Raw genomic sequence first — 24,954 nt, 5'->3', positions numbered from 1 at the left:
AAGGCAGGTGGCTCTCTCCACTCCGAAGAGAGCATAGCGGTCGTCGTCGCAGTAGAACTCCACCTCATCTTTAGGGGCACAGCAATCGCCGTCGTAGCTGCCCCAATCAATGTTCGGCTCCTGGCAGTCTCGAAAAGCTGAGAAAAAGAGACAATATTTTTCCCCGTCTTTTTTGTTTGTTTTGCAGCGCGCGGTCCCAGTAATATGAATGCGCATTCAGTATGAATTGCAATGCGAGAACTCAGTTCAAAACACACTATTAAATCTTGTTTCTGCAAAGCTTCATCACAAACAGACCAATATACCTACCCTGAACAAGATACTGTCAGAAAAAGTATTTCTGCATATTATATGAGCTAACCTAGCGAATAGACCTCGAATTGTCCACGAGGTGTGCATTGAGTTCTCTATCGTGTAATTCGTCTGAATGATTTGCAGATGTATTAACTTGGCACGAGAGATAATGTTCACGCGAAACCTATACTGTTAACATTATAGTTCCTAGTGCTCATGACAACAGGATGACATGCAGCTGTAGCTAGTAGGTTTCGCCCGTACAGACATCACAGCACAAGCTCAGGCTTAATCTGCATGCTATTACACGACAATTACCTGCAACTTTTAAAAACTTTCGTCTTTATACACATCAGCACGAACATTCGGCAATCGTGTTTTTATCACTTAAACGGAGAAACCACGAGGGTGTTGTATACGATGACATGCAATCTTCTTCTGGTGTGTAAATTACACGTCTGTATGATAAGACAGGAAATATGGAAATAAATGAATAATTACGTCGACCTTGGCCAAGTTATCAGTGTTGATAAAAATTACTGAAAAAAACTAAACGCACAGTAATTGTGAGGTGGCATTCATTCAGTAAGAGATCAGTTACTCAGAGTATTGAGCTTCCTATTCAATAACACATCTGGCTCGCAACCAGTGCTTTTTCCGGGAAATTATATACGGGGAAGAAACGTTGGGTCTCAGTAAGTGATTTTAAAGGGAACTTAGGTTTGTCCAGCTGGCAATAGAAAGCAAAATATTTGGAGTCGCACATAAGGATCATAAAACACAAGCGGTATGTATTAGGAAAGACACTCGTGAGGAGGACAGGTACTTCAAATTAACCAAAATAGGCATGATCATGCATATTAATTGTTGTGACTTCCTCATCTTCCCCCCTTCTAGCAGACGAAGCTGATCATCATCATTTTCATCATGCTCTTCACGAGGTGCCCCATGCTCTCGTGGCTGCGTCGGCTCGCGCCACTTCTTCAATTTCCATTAAAGCCTCATCGCATCACGACGTGTCGCTCCGCTTTCTGCGCCACAGCTGGAGGACTCAGAGGTTCAACACATGGTGCCGAGAACCCGGGACTTCTACACGACGCCAAGCCCATCGACGCACGGAGCTGCGAAAGCCGAAGAAAAGACGCCCCTCCAGCGATCTTGGCGAGTTCTGAGCTGCGTGCGACCGAATGGAACGACAGCTTCGACGACGACGGAGCCTACGGGCGCAACTGGATGGCCTTGTAACGGAAGCGGAAGGCCACATAAGTGGGAACAGAGAGGCGACGGCAGGAGCGGTCGGTGTACTACTCGAACGAGTCAATGCATTTTATGGCCAGGTAGAGAATTTGGACGAGGCGATGTTTGAAGAGACACCGGATGACCTAGTAGACAGCGAGACGACAGACGCTGGACAATACCGCGACAACGCTATCAGCTCTACCGCGAACCTTGGTCTCAAGCTGCAAGAATCCCGGTCTTCAACGCCACGTCCGACGACCATCCACCCATCACCGACTGGCAAATGCAAGCTTCCCCAGGTAGAGCTCCTCAAATTTGACGGGAACGGCAGATCGTGGCACTGATTCTGGACACAGTTTTCAGCAGCCGTCCACAATAACGACGAGGTGAGCACGGCTGAGCAGCCTCGTGACTGGAGCAGGTGCATCAGGCATAGCCGGACTGCAAGCTGCCGATGGCTGCTACAAGGATGCCATCGAGATCCTGAAACAGGGCTTTGGAGATGACGGCATCATCGTGCAAGATCATCTGCGGGGCCTCCTGGACTTGATGTCGGTGTCATCGTCATCCGACGTCCGACAACTGAGGCAACTTTACGATCGTGTCCAGGTGCACATTCGCAGCTTCAAGGCGCTTAGCATGAGCTCCATGACATACTGTACCATGCTTCGGGAAATCCTGCTAAGGGTTTTACCGACAGACATGGTCCTGCGATTCCATGAGGGGCTAAAGACGTGACGTTCCACAGTTGACGCTTCGTCAAACGAACTCGGCGACTCGACCGGTCAAATGGGCCAGCGCGACCAGGAGCTTCAATTTCTTTTGGAATTCTTCCAACATCAGCTCATGTGTCGAGAAGCCCTCGCTGAAAACACCGCACAGAAAATTCATCCATCCGCGTGACGTCCCTACAACCTCTGCGGTGCAAGGCTCAGCCAGCGACCCGAAGCGGTGATTTTTTTGCCACTCTGGAAAGCACTCTGCCCATGCCTGCGATTCCAAGGAACTGAGCCTTTCACGCAAAAAGCAGATGCTCGCCAAAGCCGGAAGATGCTTTCGTAGCATCAAGAAGGGCCACATGGCGAAACAGTGCAGAAGCCAGCCTAAATGTGGCAAGTGCTCGAGGTCAACGTTAATTCGACCACTGTCAACTTGGTCTCAAAGCAAGCGCGCTCACTCGTGCTCCTGCAGACTCTCACAGCGAAAATAGCAGGCACGACAACATCCGGGTGCTACCGAGAATTCTCTTCGATGGAGGAAGTCAGCGAAGCTTTATTACTGCGAATGCTCCTCAGAGACTGGGTTGCGAACCGCTTGGAGAGGAGACGCTTACCGTTGGCGTGTTTGGAGGTCAACACACACGGAAAACGATGAAGAAGGTGCGAGTTCTCCTTTTCGCTGAAGACAACAAACGAAGCCCTGGAAGTGGACACGATTTGCAGCGAAAACAACCCTGTACCAGAAGAAAAAGTTTTAAGGGAGATGAATAATATGCACATCGATACGAAGGCTCTTTTGGTACAAGGAGTGGAGGATAAACAAATTGCGGTCCTCATTGGGTCAGGTTATTATTGGGAGATAGTGACCGGTGCAGTGAGACCTGTGCATGGAAAGCTGAAGGCCGTAGAGACAAAACTAGGATGGACGGTTCAAGGTGCACTGCCTGCTGCAGCCGACATCATTTAATGTGCCAAGGTTGTTGTTCTTCGAACATCCGGTGAAGATCAAGAGATCTCAAAACCTTTGAATCGGTTCTGGGCCCTTGAAAGTATTGGAATCAAGGCCGAAGAAGAACGAGCGATAACCAAAGATTCAGTGCTGACGAATTTTGAAGACATCTCGAAGAAAGGCCAGCGATACGATGTCGCGTTACCATTGAAGGAGATGGTCGATCTGTGTGATAATTGCGCTGTTGCAAACAAGCGTCTGCACAGTTTAAAGAAGAAGCTCAACAGAGACCCTGAGCTCCTAGAAAGATACGACTCTACTATTCGACAATACCTCAAGGAGGGATCTGCGAAAAGAGTACCACCAACAAAAGGGCACTCTACTGAAAGTCTATATTACATGCCGCATCGAGCTGTAATACGTGAGGACCGAGCTACAACAAAAGTGCGCATCGTGTTCGATGCGTCGTCTCACGAATGGAGGGCGAAGTCGTTGAACGAGAACCTAGAAGCCGGCCCGAGTCTAATTCTCGACGTAGCAAGGCTATTGCTCCGTTTCCAACGGTACAAAGTTGCGATGATTGCCGACATTGAAAAAGCGTTCCTCCAGATTGGTCTCCGGGACTCGGACAGAGATGCGCTTTGCTTCTTGTGGTTCAGGACATCACCGAAAGCAGGTCAACCACTACCACAACTCGACGTCTGGAGAATGACTCGGGTGCCTTTTGGAGCCACTTCGAGTACTTTCCTACTGGCAGCTACATTGAAGTACCATTTTCGCTCCGTAGAGAACCGGTTCCCAGTGACAGCTCGACTCCTACAAGACTAGATGTACATGGATGATCTCCTGATTGGAGCCGGTACCACTGAAAACGCGATCCAGATGCATAGGGAAATATTAGAGATTTTCCGTGAAGCTTACCGGAGTCGGCTTTGCGGGACCCCTGTACATCAAATCGCATTGCCAGAAGCGCTCCTATGTCGCCCTTTTTACGTGCGCAGCAACAAGGGCTGTTCACTTAGAATTAGTGGCAGACATGACGACGGAAAGTTTCCTGTGTGCCCTGCGGAGGTTCATATCCAGACGTGGTCTCTGTCAAACTGTGTATAGTGATAATGCACGAACATTTGTCAAGACCTCGAAGGAACTTCAGAAGCTTTGGAGAACAATTAGAAACCTCGACGTGCTTGCCTTCTTCTCATCCTCGGCAATTGAATGGAAATTCATATGCGCGAGCGCTCCCTGGTGCGGTGGGTTTTACGAGAGGCTCGTATGGTCTGTAACAACCTGTTTAAAGAAGATGCTTGGACGGCGGCTTGTAAACGAGACAGAGGTGTCCACGCTACTAACAGAAGTGGAGGCCATCGTGAATTCGCCGCCTTTACTTACGTTTTCAAAGACGTTGAGGAACCATATCCTCTGTCTCCAGCACTCGTCGGAAGGCGACTGACAGCATTACCACCTTACGATCCAACAATCAACAACGACTCGACCACCGATCAACTAAAGAATCTTTGGCGCAGAAGAGAAGATTTGCAAGCCTTCTGGTCACGTTGGTTCAAAGAGTACTTTAATGAGCTTCGAAATTTCTCATCCAAGAAAGCGAAAAGGACAGATTTATTGAAGAAGGACCGTATTGTTCTACTAGGTGAACGACAGCGTCCAAGACAACTGTGGACCTTGGCGCGAATCAAAGAGTTGATCGCCGGACGAGTCGGCATTGTCAGATCCTGCTATCTACGTTTGCCCTGCGGCACTACCGGAAAGCGCCCCGTACAGCTACTCCACCCTTTGGAAGCCACCTAGCGTCATCTGTCCGCGGGGGAGACTGTTGTGACTTCCTCGTCTTCACCCCTTCTAGCAGAAGACGCTGATCATCATTTTCATCATGCTCTTCACGAGTTGCCGCATGTTCTCGTGGCTGCGTCGGATCGCGCCACTTCTAGTTTTCATTAAAGCCTCATCGCATCACGTCGTGTCGCTCCGCTTTCTGAGCATCGCGCCGCAGATGGAGGACCCAACATTATTAATGAAAATTGGACTTTCTTTTTGAAGGTGTGGCTGCCAATGAGCCTTAAACAAAATACTGGGATACCAAAGACTCGATCAGTGGGGAAAGAGATCGGCTAGCTCACAATGATCGTGGATGGAAATGTTTAGGGGAGGCCTGCCTCCTGCAGTCGACAGAACCACTGTAATGATGTTGACTTAATACAGCAAGCTTTACTTGCCACTCCTCTCGGCTTTTGGGGGGCTGCTGATGTGGTGGCCTGGGTAGAGCCGCCACTGAGTTTCACCATACTACCAATGTCCCTGAACTCCGAGTTGCGGGTGTCGACGCCGAGCCAGCGTCTTAGAGACACTTCCAAGCATCTGGCACTCTACGAGGTGGATGCTCATTCTCGTGGGTGGAGGGGCGGTGATGCGCGTCGCATGGGCGAGTGTGGGCACCTGGAGATCTCTTTGGGCACCCTGTACGTCAGCCCAACAGCAATTCAAACTCAAATTGAAGGCTTCTTCGCCTACGTTTCATTCAGTGCAAACCCCGGGCTGTAATTTCTGGTTGACTACATCAATGAATTGACGAGACCATGGTATTTCTTCGGAAAGAGGGAGAGAGAGCCATAAATACAGAAAGCTTTTAATGTGAACTTTCAACGTGAATCGTACGGGCTGCATAGTTTGCTGCGTTAAATGACTATGATTGAAGTGCTCGGGCAGTATAGAGAAGCCAAACAACAACATGAAAAATTATATACCAGAAAAGTTCGGAAGAGAAGTTCATCCAAAAATAAATTTGTAAACGAGACTGGTAACGTAAACGCTGAATGAAAACAAATGCATTACTGGAAACGACTTAATTGAATAAAGGCGCTAAAGGTTTCCTCTTACGTGTCGTATTTCTCCTATGCTTTTAATCCTGAATTTTTACTATATTTCCAAGAAGCACTTGGCACCATTCGGACAAGTTTAGTAACAGTGTTTGGTCCAGTAAACAAATTACATTAGTTCTGTTAACATAAAAACAGTTTTGGCACTTATGGTTAGAAATAACACTTCTAACAATAGGAAAATACCACATAGCGGCGGAAAATTCCACGGCAAACGTGCTCTAACACACTGTCAGCCTCAGTTGAGAGAATTTTATTCGAAGCATTGGTGGACACTGTAGCATTGATTACGATAATTATGCTGATTTTTGCACCCGTCTACGCGAAGTTCTATTTAAGAACAAGGGCCTTTTGTTGCATGACAGCACAAGATTTCCATTCGACGGTAGACAAATTGCACACTAGACGTTGCCACTGTTGAACAATGTCAGTACGTCCTTTGTATGGTACTCCCTCTGTGCGCGTACATAACGGCGGACTGTGTTGCGATCGAGGCAGCTCTAAAAAAATTAAAATCACGTAGAATTCGACGTGTCGTCGTTTTAACAGAGTTCAATGTAGCTCTACAAATTTTGGGTCATGGGGTCCCTATATGCAGAACGTTCCAATGCTCCGTAGGTCCTGTTCAGAAGCTCTACAAAAAATTGAGGAGGCTGGCATTACCGCGTAACACAAAGATAGCGAAGCTGTAGGTATATTTCACAACCATTAATAAGGTCTATATCCAAGATTGCCACCGATTTTCTTATTTTTTTCTGCCGCAACGAATTTTACTGTATCATTTATGATATAAGTGTTAGCTTTCATTTTTGTGGATGTGATAACCATTGGACATCACCTTCATAACCCACGAAGTGTTTTTATCACTTATCCTATGACCTATGACTTTTCTCTCTCATTCCCAGCATAGGCATTTTTTTACCTGAACGGGTGCAGATTAGTGCAGTATCGTGCAGACCAGTGCTGAGTGCCACTTGGGATATCAATAATTAAGAAATATGAACATATGCTGCACTGCTTGCACCAGTGCAGCCAGTTCAGGTAAAACAACGCACCTAGAAATTGTTGCCAAGGTTACCTCGAACGCTGGAGTTTTCCTCATTCTGAGCAAGTGTTGCCAACATTACGGCGAATGGTGGAGTTTTTTGGCTAATGATGCCAAATCTTCTAAACCGGTATGCTTGGCTTGACAAAAGTGCGCAGGGGACGGTGCGCAATCATCGCGAGGCATTCACACACGAGGGCTAGTCATTTGTTGGTTCTTTTTTACTGCCGCGCAGTCGCCGCAGTCTGGGCCAATCCCTCGCGAGGCGTCGCGAGGGATTGGCCCAGACTGCCTGGTATGCCTGTTATGACTGGATTCACAAACGTCCGCATGGCACGCTCGGCGTTCGTCGCAAGGACCACACACACGAGCGCTCGGCATTTTAATGTTTGTTTTAACTGGCGGGTGTACGCTGAAGTACTGGCCGATGTCCCTGAGTAACTAAGCTTGGCGTTGCGAACGGGCGCAGGGGACGATGTGCGCTCGTCGCGAGGCACGCACACACAAGCACTCCGATTTTACCGTTTTTGTAACAGCCGAATGGTCGCCGCAATCTTGGCCGATCTCCCAAAGTGGGAATGCTTGGCTTGACGAACATGCGCAGGGGACGCTGGGCGGTCGTCGTGAGGCACGCACAATGAAGCGCTGGGAATTTTTTTGGTTTTCTCAATTGCCCGGCGGTCGCCTAGAGGCTCGCAGTCACACGCGCGCGTTGGGCAATTTCTTTGTATTTTTAAGTGCTGACACGAAAAATTACAATCTTCTAAAGAGCTGCAATCTTCAAACAACATGGAATAATGTATAAGAATGCCATTATATTTTAAAATTTCTCGCCACGGTGGCTCAGTGGCTCAGCATTGTGCTGCTGAGCACATGGACGTTGTTAGATTCCCGGCCGCGCCGGACGCTTTTCTAATGGAAGCCAAACGCAAGACTGTCTGTGTTTTCGAGATTTTAGCACACGTTAAAGAACCCCAGGTGGTCAAATATATTTCCGAGCATCTTGTGCCGGTCAGGAAAAGAAGGAGCAGTGCATAGCGGAAGGGGTAGAGTGCCTTGTGGGTGGTAGTGCAAGAGGGCAGCAATGTAGTTGTCGTATGAACAACACCGTAGGATTCTTCCGGGACAATAACTTGGCTTTGACGCTGTCCTACAAGGAGGGCGCGTTTGTTGTCATGACAAAAAACTTGTTCAAGAAAAAGGCCGAGAACGCCCTAAACGTTTTGTTTTTATAACCCCAGTCAATCTTGCTAAGGTTAAAAGAGAAGCGCTACGCCATTGTGACGATTTGAATTTACCCAACCTAATCAAAGAGATTGCGGGTGCAAAAACGGATGCCCTAGAAGTGTTTTATACATCAAAGACACACAAGGATTCTGTATTTTTTCGTGTGATTGTTACGGAAAAGGGCTCCTGGCAAGGTGCGCGTTCAAAGGTTTTGAAAAAGCAGTTGAATGGTTTAAAGCTTGGGGGCCCGTTTCTGGTACGCAACTCGGAAGAAGTCATCAGTTTTTCTCGGACCGCGGAGAGAGGGGGGCGGGCCTTTTTGCCTTTTCCATTGGCGCGGAAGTACTGTTTTATTCCATTCCAAAGGGTGGAATGGAAAGCGCTGTACAGGAAAGCATTGACGCCAGTGGTATTGTATCGTTCCAGAATTCTGCGGGCATGCCTGCCAGTAGCTTTCTAGCTTTACTAGACTTTTATCTGTCATCAAATGTGGTAAAGTTTGAAGATAGGCAGGTGGTGCAAAAAGAAGGTGTGTGCATAGGTTCGTGCATCGCCCCAGTCGAGAGCGACTTGTTCTTTGCAAAGTGTGACCGGCAGATTGCTTGCCGCCTTGAGGGCAGCCCTATATTGTGAAGGGCAGCCCTATATTGTGAAGATCTGCCGGTATGTCGACGATTATCTTGTGGTGTTCAATGAAGTTGTGCCCGGTGATAGAGATAGCATTGTTGCCCATGTGCTAGGCGTTTTCACTGAGTGTGCAGGTGGCTTGAAGTTTAGGTAAGAGTTGCCGGAGATGGGTGTCTTGCAGTTTCTGCATGTGCCCCCGCTTCTTGGGGGTGATCAGCCTTGTTGACAGTATGCTCCGCGTAGTAAAAAGGGCATCCTACCCCATCAGTCAGCCCATTCAAAGCTTGTGAAGCGAGGCATTGCAAAGAACATTCTGCGGGTGGCGTTTACCAGGTCTTGCCAGAATAGAATGCAGGCTAGCTTGCTGGAGCAAGCGGAAATACTGAAAGCGCCAGCTTTTTCACCTGAAATGGTGGCCTCTGTGGCAGAGAGCCTTGTGAAGGATCTCAAACCAGACTACGTGACCGGTTCTGAATGCCAAAGGCAGAGAGTTCCTGTGGTAGCCTTGCCTTACGTACATTAAGTGTCCCAACGCCTGAAAAAGGTTGGTGGGAAGTGTGGTGTACAAGTGTTGTTTTCGGCACCTGAGAGCTGTGAAAAATAATAACCCCGGCATTATTTAAAAAAAAATAACCCCGGCACTAAGCCCACCTGTGCCGTACGGCATACAAGCAGGTTGGTGAATTCCGCGACGGGGATGGTCTAGAGGATCACCCTGCGTGTAAAAAGTGCTACATTGGCCAAACAGGCACGTGCCTCAATGTGAGGCTGAGAGAGCACCAGGCGGCTGTCAATGCGCAAATGGGGGCTGGCCACCTGGCTGATCATTGCCGTAGGTGTAAGGGGTGCATACCAGATTTCTGCGGGACCCGCATCATGCACAGGACATCCTCCCAAACTGACCGAGAAATTGTGGAAGCCCTTTTGATAGGAAGAGAGGGGGAAGGTTGCGTCAGCGCCTCGTTCTTGGCACTATCCGCCTAGGAAATCAATTTTTTGGAGAGGGGAAGGTGGTTCAGCGTGGGCGAAGGATGAAGGCTGTTTGAACGTGGCGGAATAATTTCCGCCATATGATATGGACCGGCGCTGTAACGTGACCTGTGATATGAGCGATAGTGTTTCATTACGATCACCCCTTCAAATTTCATGTACCTATTGGTGTTTTCCTGTTGATGTGGCATAAACTGAGTTGAAGTTCTAGCGTGTGTTTCGTCTTCTCTGTAGCTTTGTCCCTGTCTTAATGTTCGCTAGTACGATTAATTCCTTAGTCAGTTACCAACTCGCCCAACTTACCCCTTTAGTAGCACAAGTAGGGGATGATTATAGGGTACATGACTTGAGTGGGTGCTTTGATTACCGATATTATGTAAATATATCGCTTCTCCTTCAGACATGGTTCCTGTCATTTGGCCTGCCGGCGCGTAACAATATGTATAAATTTTGAAAATAAAACTTAATTAATTTTAATTTAGAAGGTTCTAGCCTTTTGCCTTTCTTTTCTTTTATATAGAACAATGCATGAAGTGGTCAAGATTATGGTACCTGAAACACTGCGTCCGGACTCAAAAGGAGCCAATATTATGAAGCTTTAAGTTTGTGTACCATGTCTTCGACGTTTTTGGATTCAACGCGGCGCTACCTATTATGCATTCATTGCTGCTGTATTACACGAAGGAGTTTGAAAATCTGGTCTTTCACACCTCCCGGGGAAGACAATCCGCATCTGAGAAACCGTGCCAAACAGGTTCTCGGCAATGATCGGTCCCCAGAAGATTCATTTTGACTACTGCAGTTACTTCTCCTGACATTATATATATCAAATGTGTGCCCTAGCGTGCGATCTGCGGTGCTAGCACCCCTTTGGCCGAATGGGATGCACGCCTGCAAGAAACATACTTACACGAAAAAAAATGGCTAAAAACGTTCACCAGGCGCGCTCGAAAGTGCTGAAGATGTCGCAGCAAACTTTCAAAATTTGTCATTGCGCTCTTTTAAAAAAACGAATACAGCAACTTGAATTTGCTTTACCACATGTTATGGTATGATGGCAAACATTATAGCGAGCAGACTGGGTGCGAGCCATGCTGCATCTTCCTGCTCGTCTCTGCATCGTGACGAATAGAAGGAGCACACACTGCTCGTATTCGTTGCGTTAAAAGCGGAATTCGTGTACCGTCACGGGAATGCCTGTCAATGGCGTGGTAGGGACAGAGGTCATAAAATAATCTATTTTTTTTTCATCCAGACACCCTCACTGTCTCACGGGCTCAGCTCGGTGGCTAGTATTATTCTGAGGTACAAAATGTAGTTTCGCTTAATAGCTGTAGTCTGGCTTAATAGCAACGGTTGTCTGAGTGGGCGCTGCGGTTCTCCAAGATGTCGAAACAGTGGGATTTTGTGACTGCTTCTTAACAGCGCAGTCAGCAACTTAAAATTGACTGCAACCAAAACACTCTGCGATAGAAACGCGCTCCAGTAGAATATCTTGGATGCATGGGTGTTATTTGCATAATCTATTTTAATTTATTGCTGTTTACTGTAATGTGTGCAAAAGCTTCCTAATTCTTATTGTCAGGTGTGCAACCAAGCGTCGATGTAGAATTGGTCATCTACAGACAAAGGAAACCAAATTGTTGCCGAAGGTTTCAGAGAGACTTGGAGCCCCTGCAATACCACTTTCTGGCCATTCATGGCAACGTGGTGGAAGTTTCCTATCATCTCAGAGAGCAGTTGCGGTAGAAAACTATGGCACTGTGCTCCCCTCATACGTTGTGGGGGCGATTTGAAAATGCAAATGACTAAAAGCTTGGGGGAGTAGCTCGAAGAATCGCTTAAAGAGCACAGCGAGGTGCATGCGGAGCAACACGACGAAGGTTAGTAACCATGGAGTTTGTGGTATGGCGCAGTATGGAACAGAATTTAGCAAACGAAATCTTCTAATAGGACAATTATGCCTGCCTCGCTGGACGACATTACTGTACCCTCCCTGTACACAAATCTTCGGCCGTTGTACCCTTCTGCAGCAATATTGTGAAAACCTCTTTCAGAGCTAGTGGTGGAAAGTCGGCCTGTTTCCCAGTTTCAGTAACACGTAGCAGAGTCTCGAGTTGTGGAGGCGCCACAACTGTTAGAGCGATGGTGCAGGCGCGTACGTTGATAAATTGTAAGCCATGCTGCCTCCCTTGTGAGTCTTGTTATGTCTTTAAGTGTCACGCCTGCAATAATTAGCCGAGTAATCTTATATTCATGGATATAGTAGCTGCACAGACGGAAAAAGGCGAATAAGAGAAAGATTACAATGGATATGAACAAGGTTAAAATAGCTAAACTGTAGGACGTTGATACAGATGGAAAGAAAGGGCTTGCCTGCCGTCCGTGAGTCTTAGTAGACGTTGTTTGTGGGGTTCTACTTTTGAGAACAAGCATGCACCAAGTTACCCAACAATGGTTTTTTTTTATACATATTTAAACAGTATCGTCGGCGATACACCAGCAGGAAAATTAAAACTTGACAATTTTAGTGACCCGCTTCTCACCCATGCAGGTTGGGGGTTGTTGGTCCCAGGAGCCGTCATCCTGGCAGAGAAGCTGATCGGCACCATTTACGCCGAAGCCAGGATCGCACTCGACGAATGCGCTGTCTCCGGGGGAAAAGAAGTCCCCGCCCGAGCGCTTTCCGGTCACCCGGCCATGTTTCACTTCAAAGTTGTCACAAGCTCCTTCCGCTGCAAAACAAATAAATTAGCCTTTATTTCAAATTGCTCCTTCAGTTTCTCAAGGTCAGTGCACCTAACATATGCCTAACCGACTGTGGAACACCTACTGCAGGCGTTTGTACCTGGACATTTTTGTACAATACGAATCTAAGAATAAAATATGAGAACTTCATGAAACCTGTAATTTTGTCCTGCACATTTGTGTGTACTGCCAGGATATTGCTTGTATATAGAGAAGCCATCTATGACACATACAAAACTACAATCTTCTGGAACGTAGTAATGCTTCCATGGTTTCACTTTCCAGTGCCATGGCGCACATGCGTTTCAAAGACGGTAGTCTTTTTCGGGCAAACAAAACGCAAACTTTTTGATTTGCATTTCTGCCTGTCCCTAGATCCAGCTGTGTGCACAAACGGTAAATGAAAGCAACACATTTCCCAACTACTAAATCTGGTATAAATTTTCATTCTTCTGAACAGTGTTGAACAAAAGAAAACAGGCGAATTTCGGATGAAATATTAATAAACACGTGATATTTGCAGTCTTCCATTATTAAAAATACATGAGTGCTTTTTGGGGATAGCAGACAAACGAATACCCCTTGGAAAAAAGTATTTTGACCCACAAATACAAGAAGTATTCGCGGAAGCCGGGAAGCACAACTGCCCCGCGGTGTACAAAATGTTAAAGGGACACTAACACAAAATTTTTGCATCTTGTTTTTTTGTTGTAATAAGTAGCTAAGGACCTATTTCTTCTCGCTTGCTTCAGTGCGACGGGTTTTCACCTAAAGACGTTTTTAACGCGCCCAGTCGCAGTTTCCGTTTCATCTAGGGCCGCGAAAGGCTGGATTTGGTATAAACAAAGCAGGCCACGTTACTGTCGGGCGGATCTCACAGAGCAGAGCTGCCGTCGTACTGTCGATTCATTATCGGCGGCAGTTTTGCTAATTCCCCCCCTACTGATCTCGCAACCAGCTTTTTAATTCAAAAACGACGCGGACGTGAGGCAGGTACTAACCGCGACGCTCGATACATTGGGTCGAAAGACGTGCGCTGAAAGCATCGGGTCGGTCTCCCTACAGGTCCAGCTGGTCCGCCTACCGATGTGGACACTGCGGCAAATAATCAATTACCTTTCTCGCACACAATGCGGATCCCAATTTTTCATGCGATTCACCATCATATCATTAACTATTTATAAGTATGTGCTACCTTGTTTGGGACTTGAGCCCCGTTTAGTACGGCAGTAACAAGCTATCGCTCGAGCTACCTGCGCCAGCCTGCGCCACTTCGCGGCCGTGGCCAACACCTCCGTGGGGCCCTTGAGGCTCGTTCAGTGCGCTCTTTGTGTATGCTGCGCGTTTTCGCATCCAGTGTAATTAAAAGCAATAAAAATAGAGTGCCTGGAATCCCTGTAGAACTTAGGTCGCGGCCTGCTGCCGATGAGCTAAGAAATTCCAGGCGCCTCCGCCGCAACGATCGCATCGTTTGTTGCTTGTGAGCTGAAGTTCCGAACTTCATTCGGAGTCGTGAGTCGACCAAAAACGTCGGCAATCCAAGCGGGGTTAAAATAACTCGTGACGTCTTTCGATGGTGTTTATTTACTTTACATCCATGGCATACCGATTGCGTTAGGCCCTCAACTGGCTGCGAGGTTGGGTTTGGCACACTTTCATTTTAAAAAACTTCTGCGCAGTATTTGCCCTAGATATTTTGCAGATGATGTGTGTGTGTTCGCAACATTCTATCTCCCAAGTAATCTCGCCTTCAAAATATTGTGTGAGTACCCCTTAACGGTCAAGCAGTAACAAAAGGTTGGAGTAGATGCCATGAGCAGCGTAACGTGGTTTACCTAATTTACTTTAGCGAACCGCCTCGGTGCTTATCGTGAAATGATAAAGAGGGGGAAAGTGAGATAACGGAGGATGGAGAAAATTGAAACGGCATTTACGTGGCAGAGACGGCTGAAGACTATTGTCTTTCGGGGACATATAAGCGAAGTAAGCATATATTCGACCGATCTTTTACGCGCAGAAACATAGAACCAGTGGCGCTGGTGCGTAATTTTTGACGTTACTGGAAAACTACCAATTTTTACAAGTAGAATGAATGATCCATGTTTATTCCCTTACGACTCTGTGGTTTATACCGGTTATGGAGGTTGTGCTCAATTAGTATTCCGACATGAGTGCTGTATTTTGAGAGTATTAATGAATGGCTGCAGCTCAACAACTAATAAAAGTGTGCAATTTCCTGAAATCAAGATCAGGGCTACTGCATGCTGTTTGCCAAGACAATACAAGTGATCTGTTGGCAGAGCTACCACAAGAGAAAAGACTGTCTTCAAGGAATGCGCGAAACTGAAGAAAGAGCAGATAAGACGGCTACAGGTTCTCACTCTTCCCCATTAAAGACGGTCAAGCACAGACAAATTTGCGAGTTGTAAATACCGCGTTGCGAGCGTTTTTCACAGAATGTGTATTTCTGTACACGTGGCACCAACAAATTGCTTGCTTTCGGAGTACGCTGATTGTGGAATAGTCAGTTTGTATGGTTAAGATTGATGAGTTTAGTCAACTATGAAAAGCAACAACCCGCAATTCCGGAAGAGAGCACAGAAGGGAAAAAGGCATTGGGGACGTTTAGTACCAGTGAAAAATTGTGGGATATTGATACCTCTCCTTTGTAATTCTTTTTTTATTTATGGAATTTCAGTTTTCTCATGATCCGCATTAGGAACCAGTTTTCAGGTATACGGAAGTTACGGTAGAGTGTAACATAAATAGAGCCGCCGCACACATTGCCGCGGTACGTGTGGGGGAAAAATTTTAACACGAAATTGTTTTATTCCAAGATTCCCGAAGATTTCACTTACGTCACCTCCGCCACGGAAGTGACGCCCCTACAACGAATCAAGCCGCCTTAAAAGGTGCACCCCTGCACACAGGGTCTTCTTGCGGGGAAGCAACCTTTAGTGCTAAAGTGTACGTTAGACTTGGGGTTGTCCTTTGTCGGTTGTATATTTTAACACGAAGTGTTTTATGTGGGCAAACAACAAGAATTTCAATGACATAATATCCGTCATGGAAATGACGCCAGAACACTTTTGTGGACGCGACCCGGAAGCAGGACGTCACTCGCCAAGCACACCCACAAATAGCCAATGACTCGCAAATTAAACTCAGCTGCAGATTTCTCTGCAGATATAAGCTTCGTGTCTTAACGATTCCAATGACAGTGGAATCAGCCATAGTTTTTTTTAAATAGGTTGGATTCTTTTTCAGCGTCTTCTTGCACGATGAGCGTGACAGGCAAGCGTGCAAGGTCGTTTTAATACGGCTTTATTATTAAAATTGGGTCACAAAATAGGTTCGTAAACTGGTATGCTACGTGTTTTCGGAGGATAAAGCGAACGTAATAGTGTATTTGATTGCGATTGTGGTTCGCTTTGAGTTGGTGTTGAATTCTACACCCCGAGAAATCACATACTTTTTAAGTGCTGTCTTTCTCTGGCCTGCTCTTCGCAACTATGGATCTCTGCTACTACCTTAGGGGTGAGTCGCACTATGGCTGTATTGTCGAGGCCGCGCAATAGCACACATCTGTCCTGCTTTTTGATCTCGGACTTCAATCTAACAGGAATTTCCGGTAGAAAGCCTGATTAGAGGAATCCTACTTCTTCCTTATAGGTGGATAGCTGGTTGATGAGGCACAAAAATCGATGCAGGGTAATCACGATAATGGTAGACCAGACAGAGGTAGTGCCAGTCGTCTTATCCGCTGGGCTACGACCGTGAGTTAGAACCCGAGAGTCAAACGACTTACTCCCTCGACTGCAACGGTGCGGAGTCACATTAGGACCTCCCAATGGCCGTCCGTGTCCATCCGTGCACAAATCACCATCAATCGATTCAAGGAGTAATCAAGGTGCAACTCATGGCTCAGATCGAATACGGTCTGGACGCAAATAGGATGTCACTCCGGCCGCAACTTAGATGTCATTTCGAGGTTCCGTACTCCGCACCCTTGCCAACACCCTCGGAGTGGAGATGCCGTCATTTTTAGGTGGCATTTTACTCTGGCTTCCCCATCGCAACTCTGTCCCTCCACTACTACCTTAGGGGCGAGTCACACTGAGGCTGTATGGTAGAGGCCCCGCAATGGTGCACGTCGGCCCTGTTTTCAATCTCGGATTTCTATATAATGAGAATTTCCGGTCGAGAGCCGGAGTAGGGGCATCCTACTTCTCCCTCATAGGCGGATAGCTGGTTGATGAGGTACAAAAGTCGATGGCAGGGTAATGCCGATATTGAAGCTTCATAGCATGCGTACGTACCAACTCTTTACCCTTAGGGATAGGCCACATTATGTGATGAATTAAACACTTCTGTTACATTTCTTCTGTACGTGACTGCTGGCTTCCAACCGGGTCCGCTACAGGACGCTGTTGCGCTGCAGCGCAAAAGTACCTTCAATCTGGCCAAGCGTCTGCACTGGAACGGTCGTGTTAGAACCAGCCATACCGGCCGATAGCTGTGGCGCTAGAGCGCAGGTGTGCTTGTGTGTGTGACTGCGTTCAATCAGCGTCGAAGCAAGACCAGTCGTTTCAAAGCGTCTGCAGTCGAGCACGTGTAGGAAACGGGAAACGCCGGCCAGAACCGATCGGTGTTCTCGCGTGACGCAGCGCACGTGCAATAACTATGCTTTGGCTGTTTCCCACTCTACCTCGCGACGGCGGGGCTTAAAAGCAAACGCGAGCTCCGCCGCTGGGTTCTTTTAAATGCAGAGCATTTCAGTAACTCACAATGTCACCCGCGTTGACGTCCGTAGTCCGCACCGTCGTTGTCCCTACTATATAAAAAAATACTATCCGGCGTCCGGTTTCGATCCCTCGACCCTGCGGGCAGAACGCAATGTACACGGTGCTCTACCCACTGCCCCACAAAGCCGACACAGAATGGGACGCTATGAACGCGCCTTATATCGTTGTCTCATTCAAATTGCTGTTGACGAGCGCCTCTCGTCAGCAGTTGCCACAAGTGCAACACCATCAGCGTAACGCAAACTAATTAACGTCGTGCGCCCCGGAAATGCTCTGCATTTCATCGGCGCATTTCATCGGGGATGTTTCACTGCGTCTTCTCTCGGTCGCGGGACCCGTGGCGCCATCTGGCGGAGGCGCGGAACAACTCGTAGCACTTTGAAAAGATGCGGCGCCAGCAAGTTGTGTGTGTGCGTGCCGCACTTCTCGTGGTGACGGGGAGGGACTCACGCGTGCAGGCGGGCAGCTCGGAGAGGCCGTAGTCCTCCTGGAAGTAGAAGCAGTCTCCCTGGGCGCGGTCACAGACCACGTAGCCCCTGGCCAGCAGGGGAAACGGTTTGGTGTTCACTACGTATTCCGCCGAGCACGAGAAGCGACACGTGATGAGTCCCTGGCGCCTCTTACAGTGGATGTTGCCGTTCGCGGGGGCCTTTACCGACAAACACTGCGACACTGCAAACGACGCACTGCGTCAATGCGGAACAACCACGCCGACGGCCCCGAAGGGTCGTGGGGGGGATACTGTGGACTCGCACTTGCTGGTCAGCCAAGGCACCCGGGGAACCAAGCCAGAGAGCAGACCCAATGGTAAGCGGTGGCGCTCGCGCGCGCGGGCTGTCAGCCAGGAGCGGGCTGCGCTGCGAGCCATGCGTACACGCGGCGGTTTGCAGGCGGCGGGTTTTGTTGTCTCTAGCCGTAAAGGTGACGTTGTACGCGCCCGGACTGAGTAACGCGGCCGGCTCACAGGTGACCAGGGCGTCGCCGCCCGACGCCGCCTCGAATCCCGGAGGCTTCACTAGTACCGGGTAAGCATCGTGAACTTCTTGGATGTCTACACAGACGTGACCCGCTTCACGAATTCGGGGTCCAGCCTGACCTGAAACGAAGGAAACCGGGGATAAGTGTCCAGCTGCGGTCGAAAACGCTCTCTCGCTTCCGAGCGACTCGTACATGCTCGGAGGGCGGACGGCGTGCGCCGCAAATTTCTTTAAGACCAACAAAGATGTGCTCCTGGTTGAGGTGTGCAGCTATTTGCATTCATTGCGCTGAATCGCCAGCTGGGATACTGGGATGTCGCTACAGGGCGCATGGAAGTCAGACTGATCCTATGTGGCGCAATGAGCTGTTAGGCTCCACATCAAGCCAGCACAGATTTCCAATTTACCTGGCCACTGCAGCAGCGTTGCAGGAAGCAGACAGACGGTATCTTTCCCGTACGGGAAAATTGCGCCTATCGTGTGTCCTAGTGCCTGCAGTCTTTTTTTAAGTCGCGTATCCTCAAGCTGCTCGAGCTCTGGATTCGCCCAAGCAATTGGCAGAATACCCCTGTTAATTCCAAACCACCCGAAACAAATAATTCTCGAAATTTCCCTGCTTAGAACGTTACTCCTTTACAGATTCAATGTCGCATCCCTGGAATTGGCCCCAAGAAGACAATGTCCCATACTGAAAAACTACATGTCGTGCTAGAATACATGTATAAAATGCATTCGGCTAGAACACACATATTCCCAGATGGATCGTCATCCCCGCAAAGCTCTTCATCTGGAATGTACGTGCGACTTACGGGTGAAATGTTTTCATTGCGTGTGGAGCGACCAACATCATCTACAGCAGCTGACCTATATGCGCTTAAAAAATCGATTGTTTAGTCCTACGCCACCAGCCGCGTCAGTGGAGCTTCTTTACAGACTCCAAGGCAGCTCTGCAAATTACGTCAAAGAAGAGCAGGTCTTCCCCTCACCATACCGCTGCCGCCGATATCTCCTACCTTCACCACCTCGCTGGCTTTGCTGGATACACTAATGGCAATGGAGACCTAGCCACAGTGGTATTATTGGTAATAAAAAAGCCGATGAGGCGGCCCGTATTGGCCTTAACCACCGGAAATACCTCAAAATGTACTTTACCAAAAACAGACGCTTCCACCATGGCCCACCGCTTTGCAGTAAGGTAAAGAAACCGGCTATGGCGCAGCAACGAACCCAATAATGAAGTATTTTTGCACGCGATTGACCCTGAATTGACATCAAAACTTCCAAGAGAGCTCCCTCGTAGGCTGGAGGCATTATATCATCGCCTACGACTGAACTCGGCCCACACCAACAGTTATATATTTCGCCTCGGACTGACGACCAACCCGCACTGGTTAACTGGTCTTCCATAGAAACCGTCGAACATATTTTATTAGAATGTGTGGCCTACTTGGCACGAAGATCCCGTTTTTTTGAAGATATCGAACGCCTAGATCAAGGACCGGTAACTTTGAAGACCATCTTAGGACCATGGACTTGCCCTCGAAGCAGTGTCAGGCCCTAAAAAGTTTGTTTTCATATTTGGAGGACATTCGCCACATTTCAAAAGTGTAAATTCTGTGATACAATCTAAAAAATAGTCCGCGAAGCCCGCCAACCCACGCCAGTGTTTTTTGTTTGCTTTCGTTTTTTTTTCTACCCACATCTCTCTAGGGCCTGTTTTCCCTACATCCCCGACCCCTAGCAGGGAAGCATGTAGGCGATCGCAAACGCCGGAAAAACTCTTTGCTTTTTTCAATAAAGAGCCTCCTCTCTCTCGCTCTCTCGTAAGTCTAGTGTTAAACCAACCAGAGGAAGTGGCAGCGAAACTTCCGCAAATCCCTCGCGACCTAACTGGCCTTTCGGTAGACCAAATTCTGGATCTGACAGTGGAAAGAGCCGTTCTTAGCGAAAGCCAGATTACAGATCTTACAGCTTTGATAACAGAACATTCATAGTTGTTCTCGAAGGTGCCCGGTCGCAGCAGTCTTATGCCGCATGACATAGAGTTAGCATCTCCAGGCAGCACAAGATGTAGAGCGTACAGGTGTTCACCAAGGCAAGAAAAAATAATGAGGGATGCCGTCGACAATATGTTGACGCTGAAGATACCCGAACCGGCTGAAGGTGATTTCGTGTCACCAATGATAATTGTGGAAGCTAACAATAAAGAACCACGGCCTGCATCGATTACCGTAAGGGTAACGCAGTGACTGTGACAAAAGTGTACCCCATACCACACGTGGAGCACTGCCTTGAAAGAGTAAGCAAGGCAAGGTACATTTCAACGCTCGACTTAGTACGTGGGCAGTGGCAAGTTCCACTAACTGAACGAGCCAGTAAATTAGCTGCTTTCACGACGCCTTTCGGCACCTTTCGCCCTCTGGTTCTCCCTTTCGGGCTGAAAAATGCACCATTTGCTTTTTCAAGGCTATTTAACCAAATACTAACAGGGCCGGAAGCATTCGCACTTCTCTCTCTGGATGATATCGCAGTATTTTCTAACTCTTGGGCAGAGCACATGAATCGGCTGCGCGAAGTGTTCGAGAGGCTCCAGAAGGGTGTACTTACATTGAAGGCCCAAAAATGCATGTTCGGTCGCTTAGAAGTGGACTACCTGGGACACAGAATAGGCCAAGGACACCGCAGCCCAAGGGATATAAAAATTCTGCCGATACAAGAATTCCCCGCCCAGGAACAAAAACAGAAATCCGCACGTTCATAGGAATGGTGGGTTATTATCAGCACTATGTCAAAGGTTTCTCGATGATTGCCAGCTCGCTTACAGACGCTTTAATTGCACGTGTTTCAACACTTCCCAAGTGAAATCGTTCAAATAAACGCCATCTTCAATGGTTTTGGTATTATCACTTATCCTAAAGGTGCTGCGAATAAAAAAAAACCAAGCAGCTTACACTAAGGAGCAAGATCTTATGGTACCGATGCCACACGCAACCTTCGGTACCATCACGACGGTTTTAGTACACAATTCCTGCTGATTTGCTTCTTCGCTGCTTCTATGACCTCTGCTCCATCATGGTTGCTATAAGTGTGAGCTCCGTTCATTTTTTTTGAAGTGCTAATCACTGGACATCGCCTTTGAGGGTCGCACGCTGCGACGCCTCTTTCTCGTTGCGAGCAAGTTTTTGCGGCGAATATGGCGAATGCAGTAATGTATATTTTTTGACATTCTTGGTCAATCTCCAGCGTTGGTATGTTTGCCTTGCAAACGAGCGCCGATGATTCGGGCGGTCGCCGCGTGGCACGCACACACGGGCGCTTGCCATTCTCTTGCTTCTTTTTAACTGCCAGGCGGTCGCCGCAATACTGCCCGATTTCCCAAAGTGGGAATGCTTGGCTTGCCGAACGTGAGCAGAGGACGCTGGGCGGTCATCGTGAGACACGCACACACGACCGCTTGCTATTCTCTTTCTTCTTTTTAACTGCCGGGCGGTCGCCGCAATATTGCCCGATCTCCCTAAGTGGCAATGCTTGGATTGACGAACGTCAGCAGGGGACGCTGGGCGGTCGTCGTGAGGCACGCACACACGAGCGCTTGCCATTCTCTTGCTTCTTTTTAACTGCCGGGCGGTCGCCGCAATATTGCCCGATCTCCCTAGGTGGGAATGCTTGGCTTGACGAACGTGAGCAGAGGACGCTGGGCGTTCGCCGCGTGGCACGCACACACGGGCGCTTGCCATTCTCTTGCTTCTTTTTAACTGCCGGGCGGTCGCCGCAATACTGCCCGATTTCCCAAAGTGGGAATGCTTGGCTTGCCGAACGTGAGCAGAGGACGCTGGGCGGTCATCGTGAGACACGCACACACGACCGCTTGCTATTCTCTTTCTTCTTTTTAACTGCCGGGCGGTCGCCGCAATACTGCCCGATCTCCCTAAGTGGCAATGCTTGGATTGACGAACGTCAGCAGGGGACGCTGGGCGGTCGTCGTGAGGCACGCACACACGAGCGCTTGCCATTCTCTTGCTTCTTTTTAACTGCCGGGCGGTCGCCGCAATATTGCCCGAACTCCCTAGGTGGGAATGCTTGGCTTGACGAACGTGAGCAGAGGACGCTGGGCGTTCGCCGCGTGGCACGCACACACGGGCGCTTGCCATTCTCTTGCTTCTTTTTAACTGCCAGGCGGTCGCCGCAATACTGCCCGATTTCCCAAAGTGGGAATGCTTGGCTTGCCGAACGTGAGCAGAGGACGCTGGGCGGTCATCGTGAGACACGCACACACGACCGCTTGCTATTCTCTTTCTTCTTTTTAACTGCCGGGCGGTCGCCGCAATATTGCCCGATCTCCCTAAGTGGCAATGCTTGGATTGACGAACGTCAGCAGGGGACGCTGGGCGGTCGTCGTGAGGCACGCACACACGAGCGCTTGCCATTCTCTTGCTTCTTTTTAACTGCCGGGCGGTCGCCGCAATATTGCCCGATCTCCCTAGGTGGGAATGCTTGGCTTGACGAACGTGAGCAGAGGACGCTGGGCGTTCGCCGCGTGGCACGCACACACGGGCGCTTGCCATTCTCTTGCTTCTTTTTAACTGCCGGGCGGTCGCCGCAATATTGCCCGATCTCCCTAAGTGGGAATGCTTGGCTTGACGAACATGAGCAGAGGACGCTGGGCGGTCGTCGCGAGGCACACACACACGAGCGCTTGCCATTCTCTTTCTTCTTTTTAACTGCTGGGCGGTCTCCCCAATATTGCCCGATCTCCCTAAGTGGCAATGCTTGTATTGACGAACGTGAGCAGGGGACGCTGGGCGGTCGTCGCGAGGCACACACACACGAGCGCTTGCCATTCTCTTTCTTCTTTTTAACTGCTGGGCGGTCTCCCCAATATTGCCCGATCTCCCTAAGTGGCAATGCTTGTATTGACGAACGTGAGCAGGGGACGCTGGGCGGTCGTCGCGAGGCACACACACACGACCGCTTGCTATTCTCTTTCTTCTTTTTAACGGCCAGGCGGTCGCCGCAATATTGCCCGATCTCCCTAAGTGGCAATGCTTGGATTGACGAACGTGAGCAGGGGACGCTGGGCGGTCGTCGCGAGGCACACACACACGAGCGCTTGCCATTCTCTTTCTTCTTTTTAACTGCTGGGCGGTCTCCCCAATATTGCCCGATCTCCCTAAGTGGCAATGCTTGTATTGACGAACGTGAGCAGGGGACGCTGGGCGGTCGTCGCGAGGCACACACACACGAGCGCTTGCCATTCTCTTTCTTCTTTTTAACTGAAGGGCGGTCGCCGCAATATTGCCCGATCTCCCTAAGTGGCAATGCTTGTATTGACGAACGTGAGCAGACGACGCTGGGCGTTCGCCGCGTGGCAAGCACGCACGGGCGCTTGCCATTCTCTTTCTTCTTTTTAACTGAAGGGCGGTCGCCGCAATATTGCCCGATCTCCCTAAGTGGCAATGCTTGGATTGACGAACGTCAGCAGGGGACGCTGGGCGGTCGTCGCGAGGCAAGCACGCACGGGCGCTTGCCATTCTCTTTCTTCTTTTTAACGGCCGGGCGGTCGCCGCAATATTTCCCGATCTCCCTAAGTGGCAATGCTTGTATTGACGAACGTGAGCAGACGACGCTGGGCGTTCGCCGCGTGGCAAGCACGCACGGGCGCTTGCCATTCTCTTTCTTCTTTTTAACTGCCGGGCGGTCGCCGCAATATTGCCCGATCTCCCTAAGTGGCAATGCTTGGATTGACGAACGTCAGCAGGGGACGCTGAGCGTTCGCCGCGTGGCAAGCACGCACGGGCGCTTGCCATTCTCTTTCTTCTTTTTAACGGCCGGGCGGTCGCCGCAATATTGCCCGATCTCCCTAAGTGGCAATGCTTGGATTGACGAACGTCAGCAGGGGACGCTGGGCGGTCGTCGCGAGGCACGCACACACGAGCGCTTGCCTTTCTCTTTCTTCTTTTTAACTGCCGGGCGGTCGCCGCAATATTGCCCGATCTCCCTAAGTGGCAATGCTTGGATTGACGAACGTCAGCAGACGACGCTGGGCGTTCGCCGCGTGGCAAGCACGCACGGGCGCTTGCCATTCTCTTTCTTCTTTTTAACGGCCGGGCGGTCGCCGCAATATTGCCCGATCTCCCTAAGTGGCAATGCTTGGATTGACGAACGTCAGCAGGGGACGCTGGGCGGTCGTCGCGAGGCACGCACACACGAGCGCTTGCCATTCTCTTGCTTCTTTTTAACTGCCGGGCGGTCGCCGCAATATTGCCCGATCTCCCTAAGTGGGAGTGCTTGGCTTGACGAACGTGAGCAGAGGACGCTGGGCGGTCGTCGCGAGGCACGCACACACGGGCGCTTGCCATTCTCTTTCTTCTTTTTAACTGCCGGGCGGTCGCCGCAATATTTCCCGATCTCCCTAAGTGGCAATGCTTGTATTGACGAACGTG

At 49.2% G+C, this 24,954-nt stretch overlaps 1 protein-coding gene across 1 annotated transcript in view; it reads right to left on the bottom strand.

Moving 5' to 3' along the window:
* The window catches only part of LOC144153445 (complement receptor type 2-like), a gene marked incomplete at its 5' end in the record, with an annotated part of 118,627 nt that overhangs the window by 2,572 nt on the left and 91,101 nt on the right, over positions 1–24,954 (bottom strand). The window contains 2 exon segments of the mRNA XM_077685091.1: positions 6–137; positions 12,528–12,716. Of these exon segments, the coding sequence (XP_077541217.1) occupies positions 6–137; positions 12,528–12,716 (321 nt within the window).

Source organism: Haemaphysalis longicornis, unplaced genomic scaffold, assembly GCF_048455015.1.
Source record: "Haemaphysalis longicornis isolate Haplotype H1 unplaced genomic scaffold, Haemaphysalis longicornis Haplotype H1 scaffold_9, whole genome shotgun sequence".
NCBI classification, from domain to species: domain Eukaryota; kingdom Metazoa; phylum Arthropoda; class Arachnida; order Ixodida; family Ixodidae; genus Haemaphysalis; species Haemaphysalis longicornis.
The sequence above is the reverse complement of the archived record's forward strand: the minus strand, read 5'-3'. Positions and strand labels throughout refer to the sequence as shown.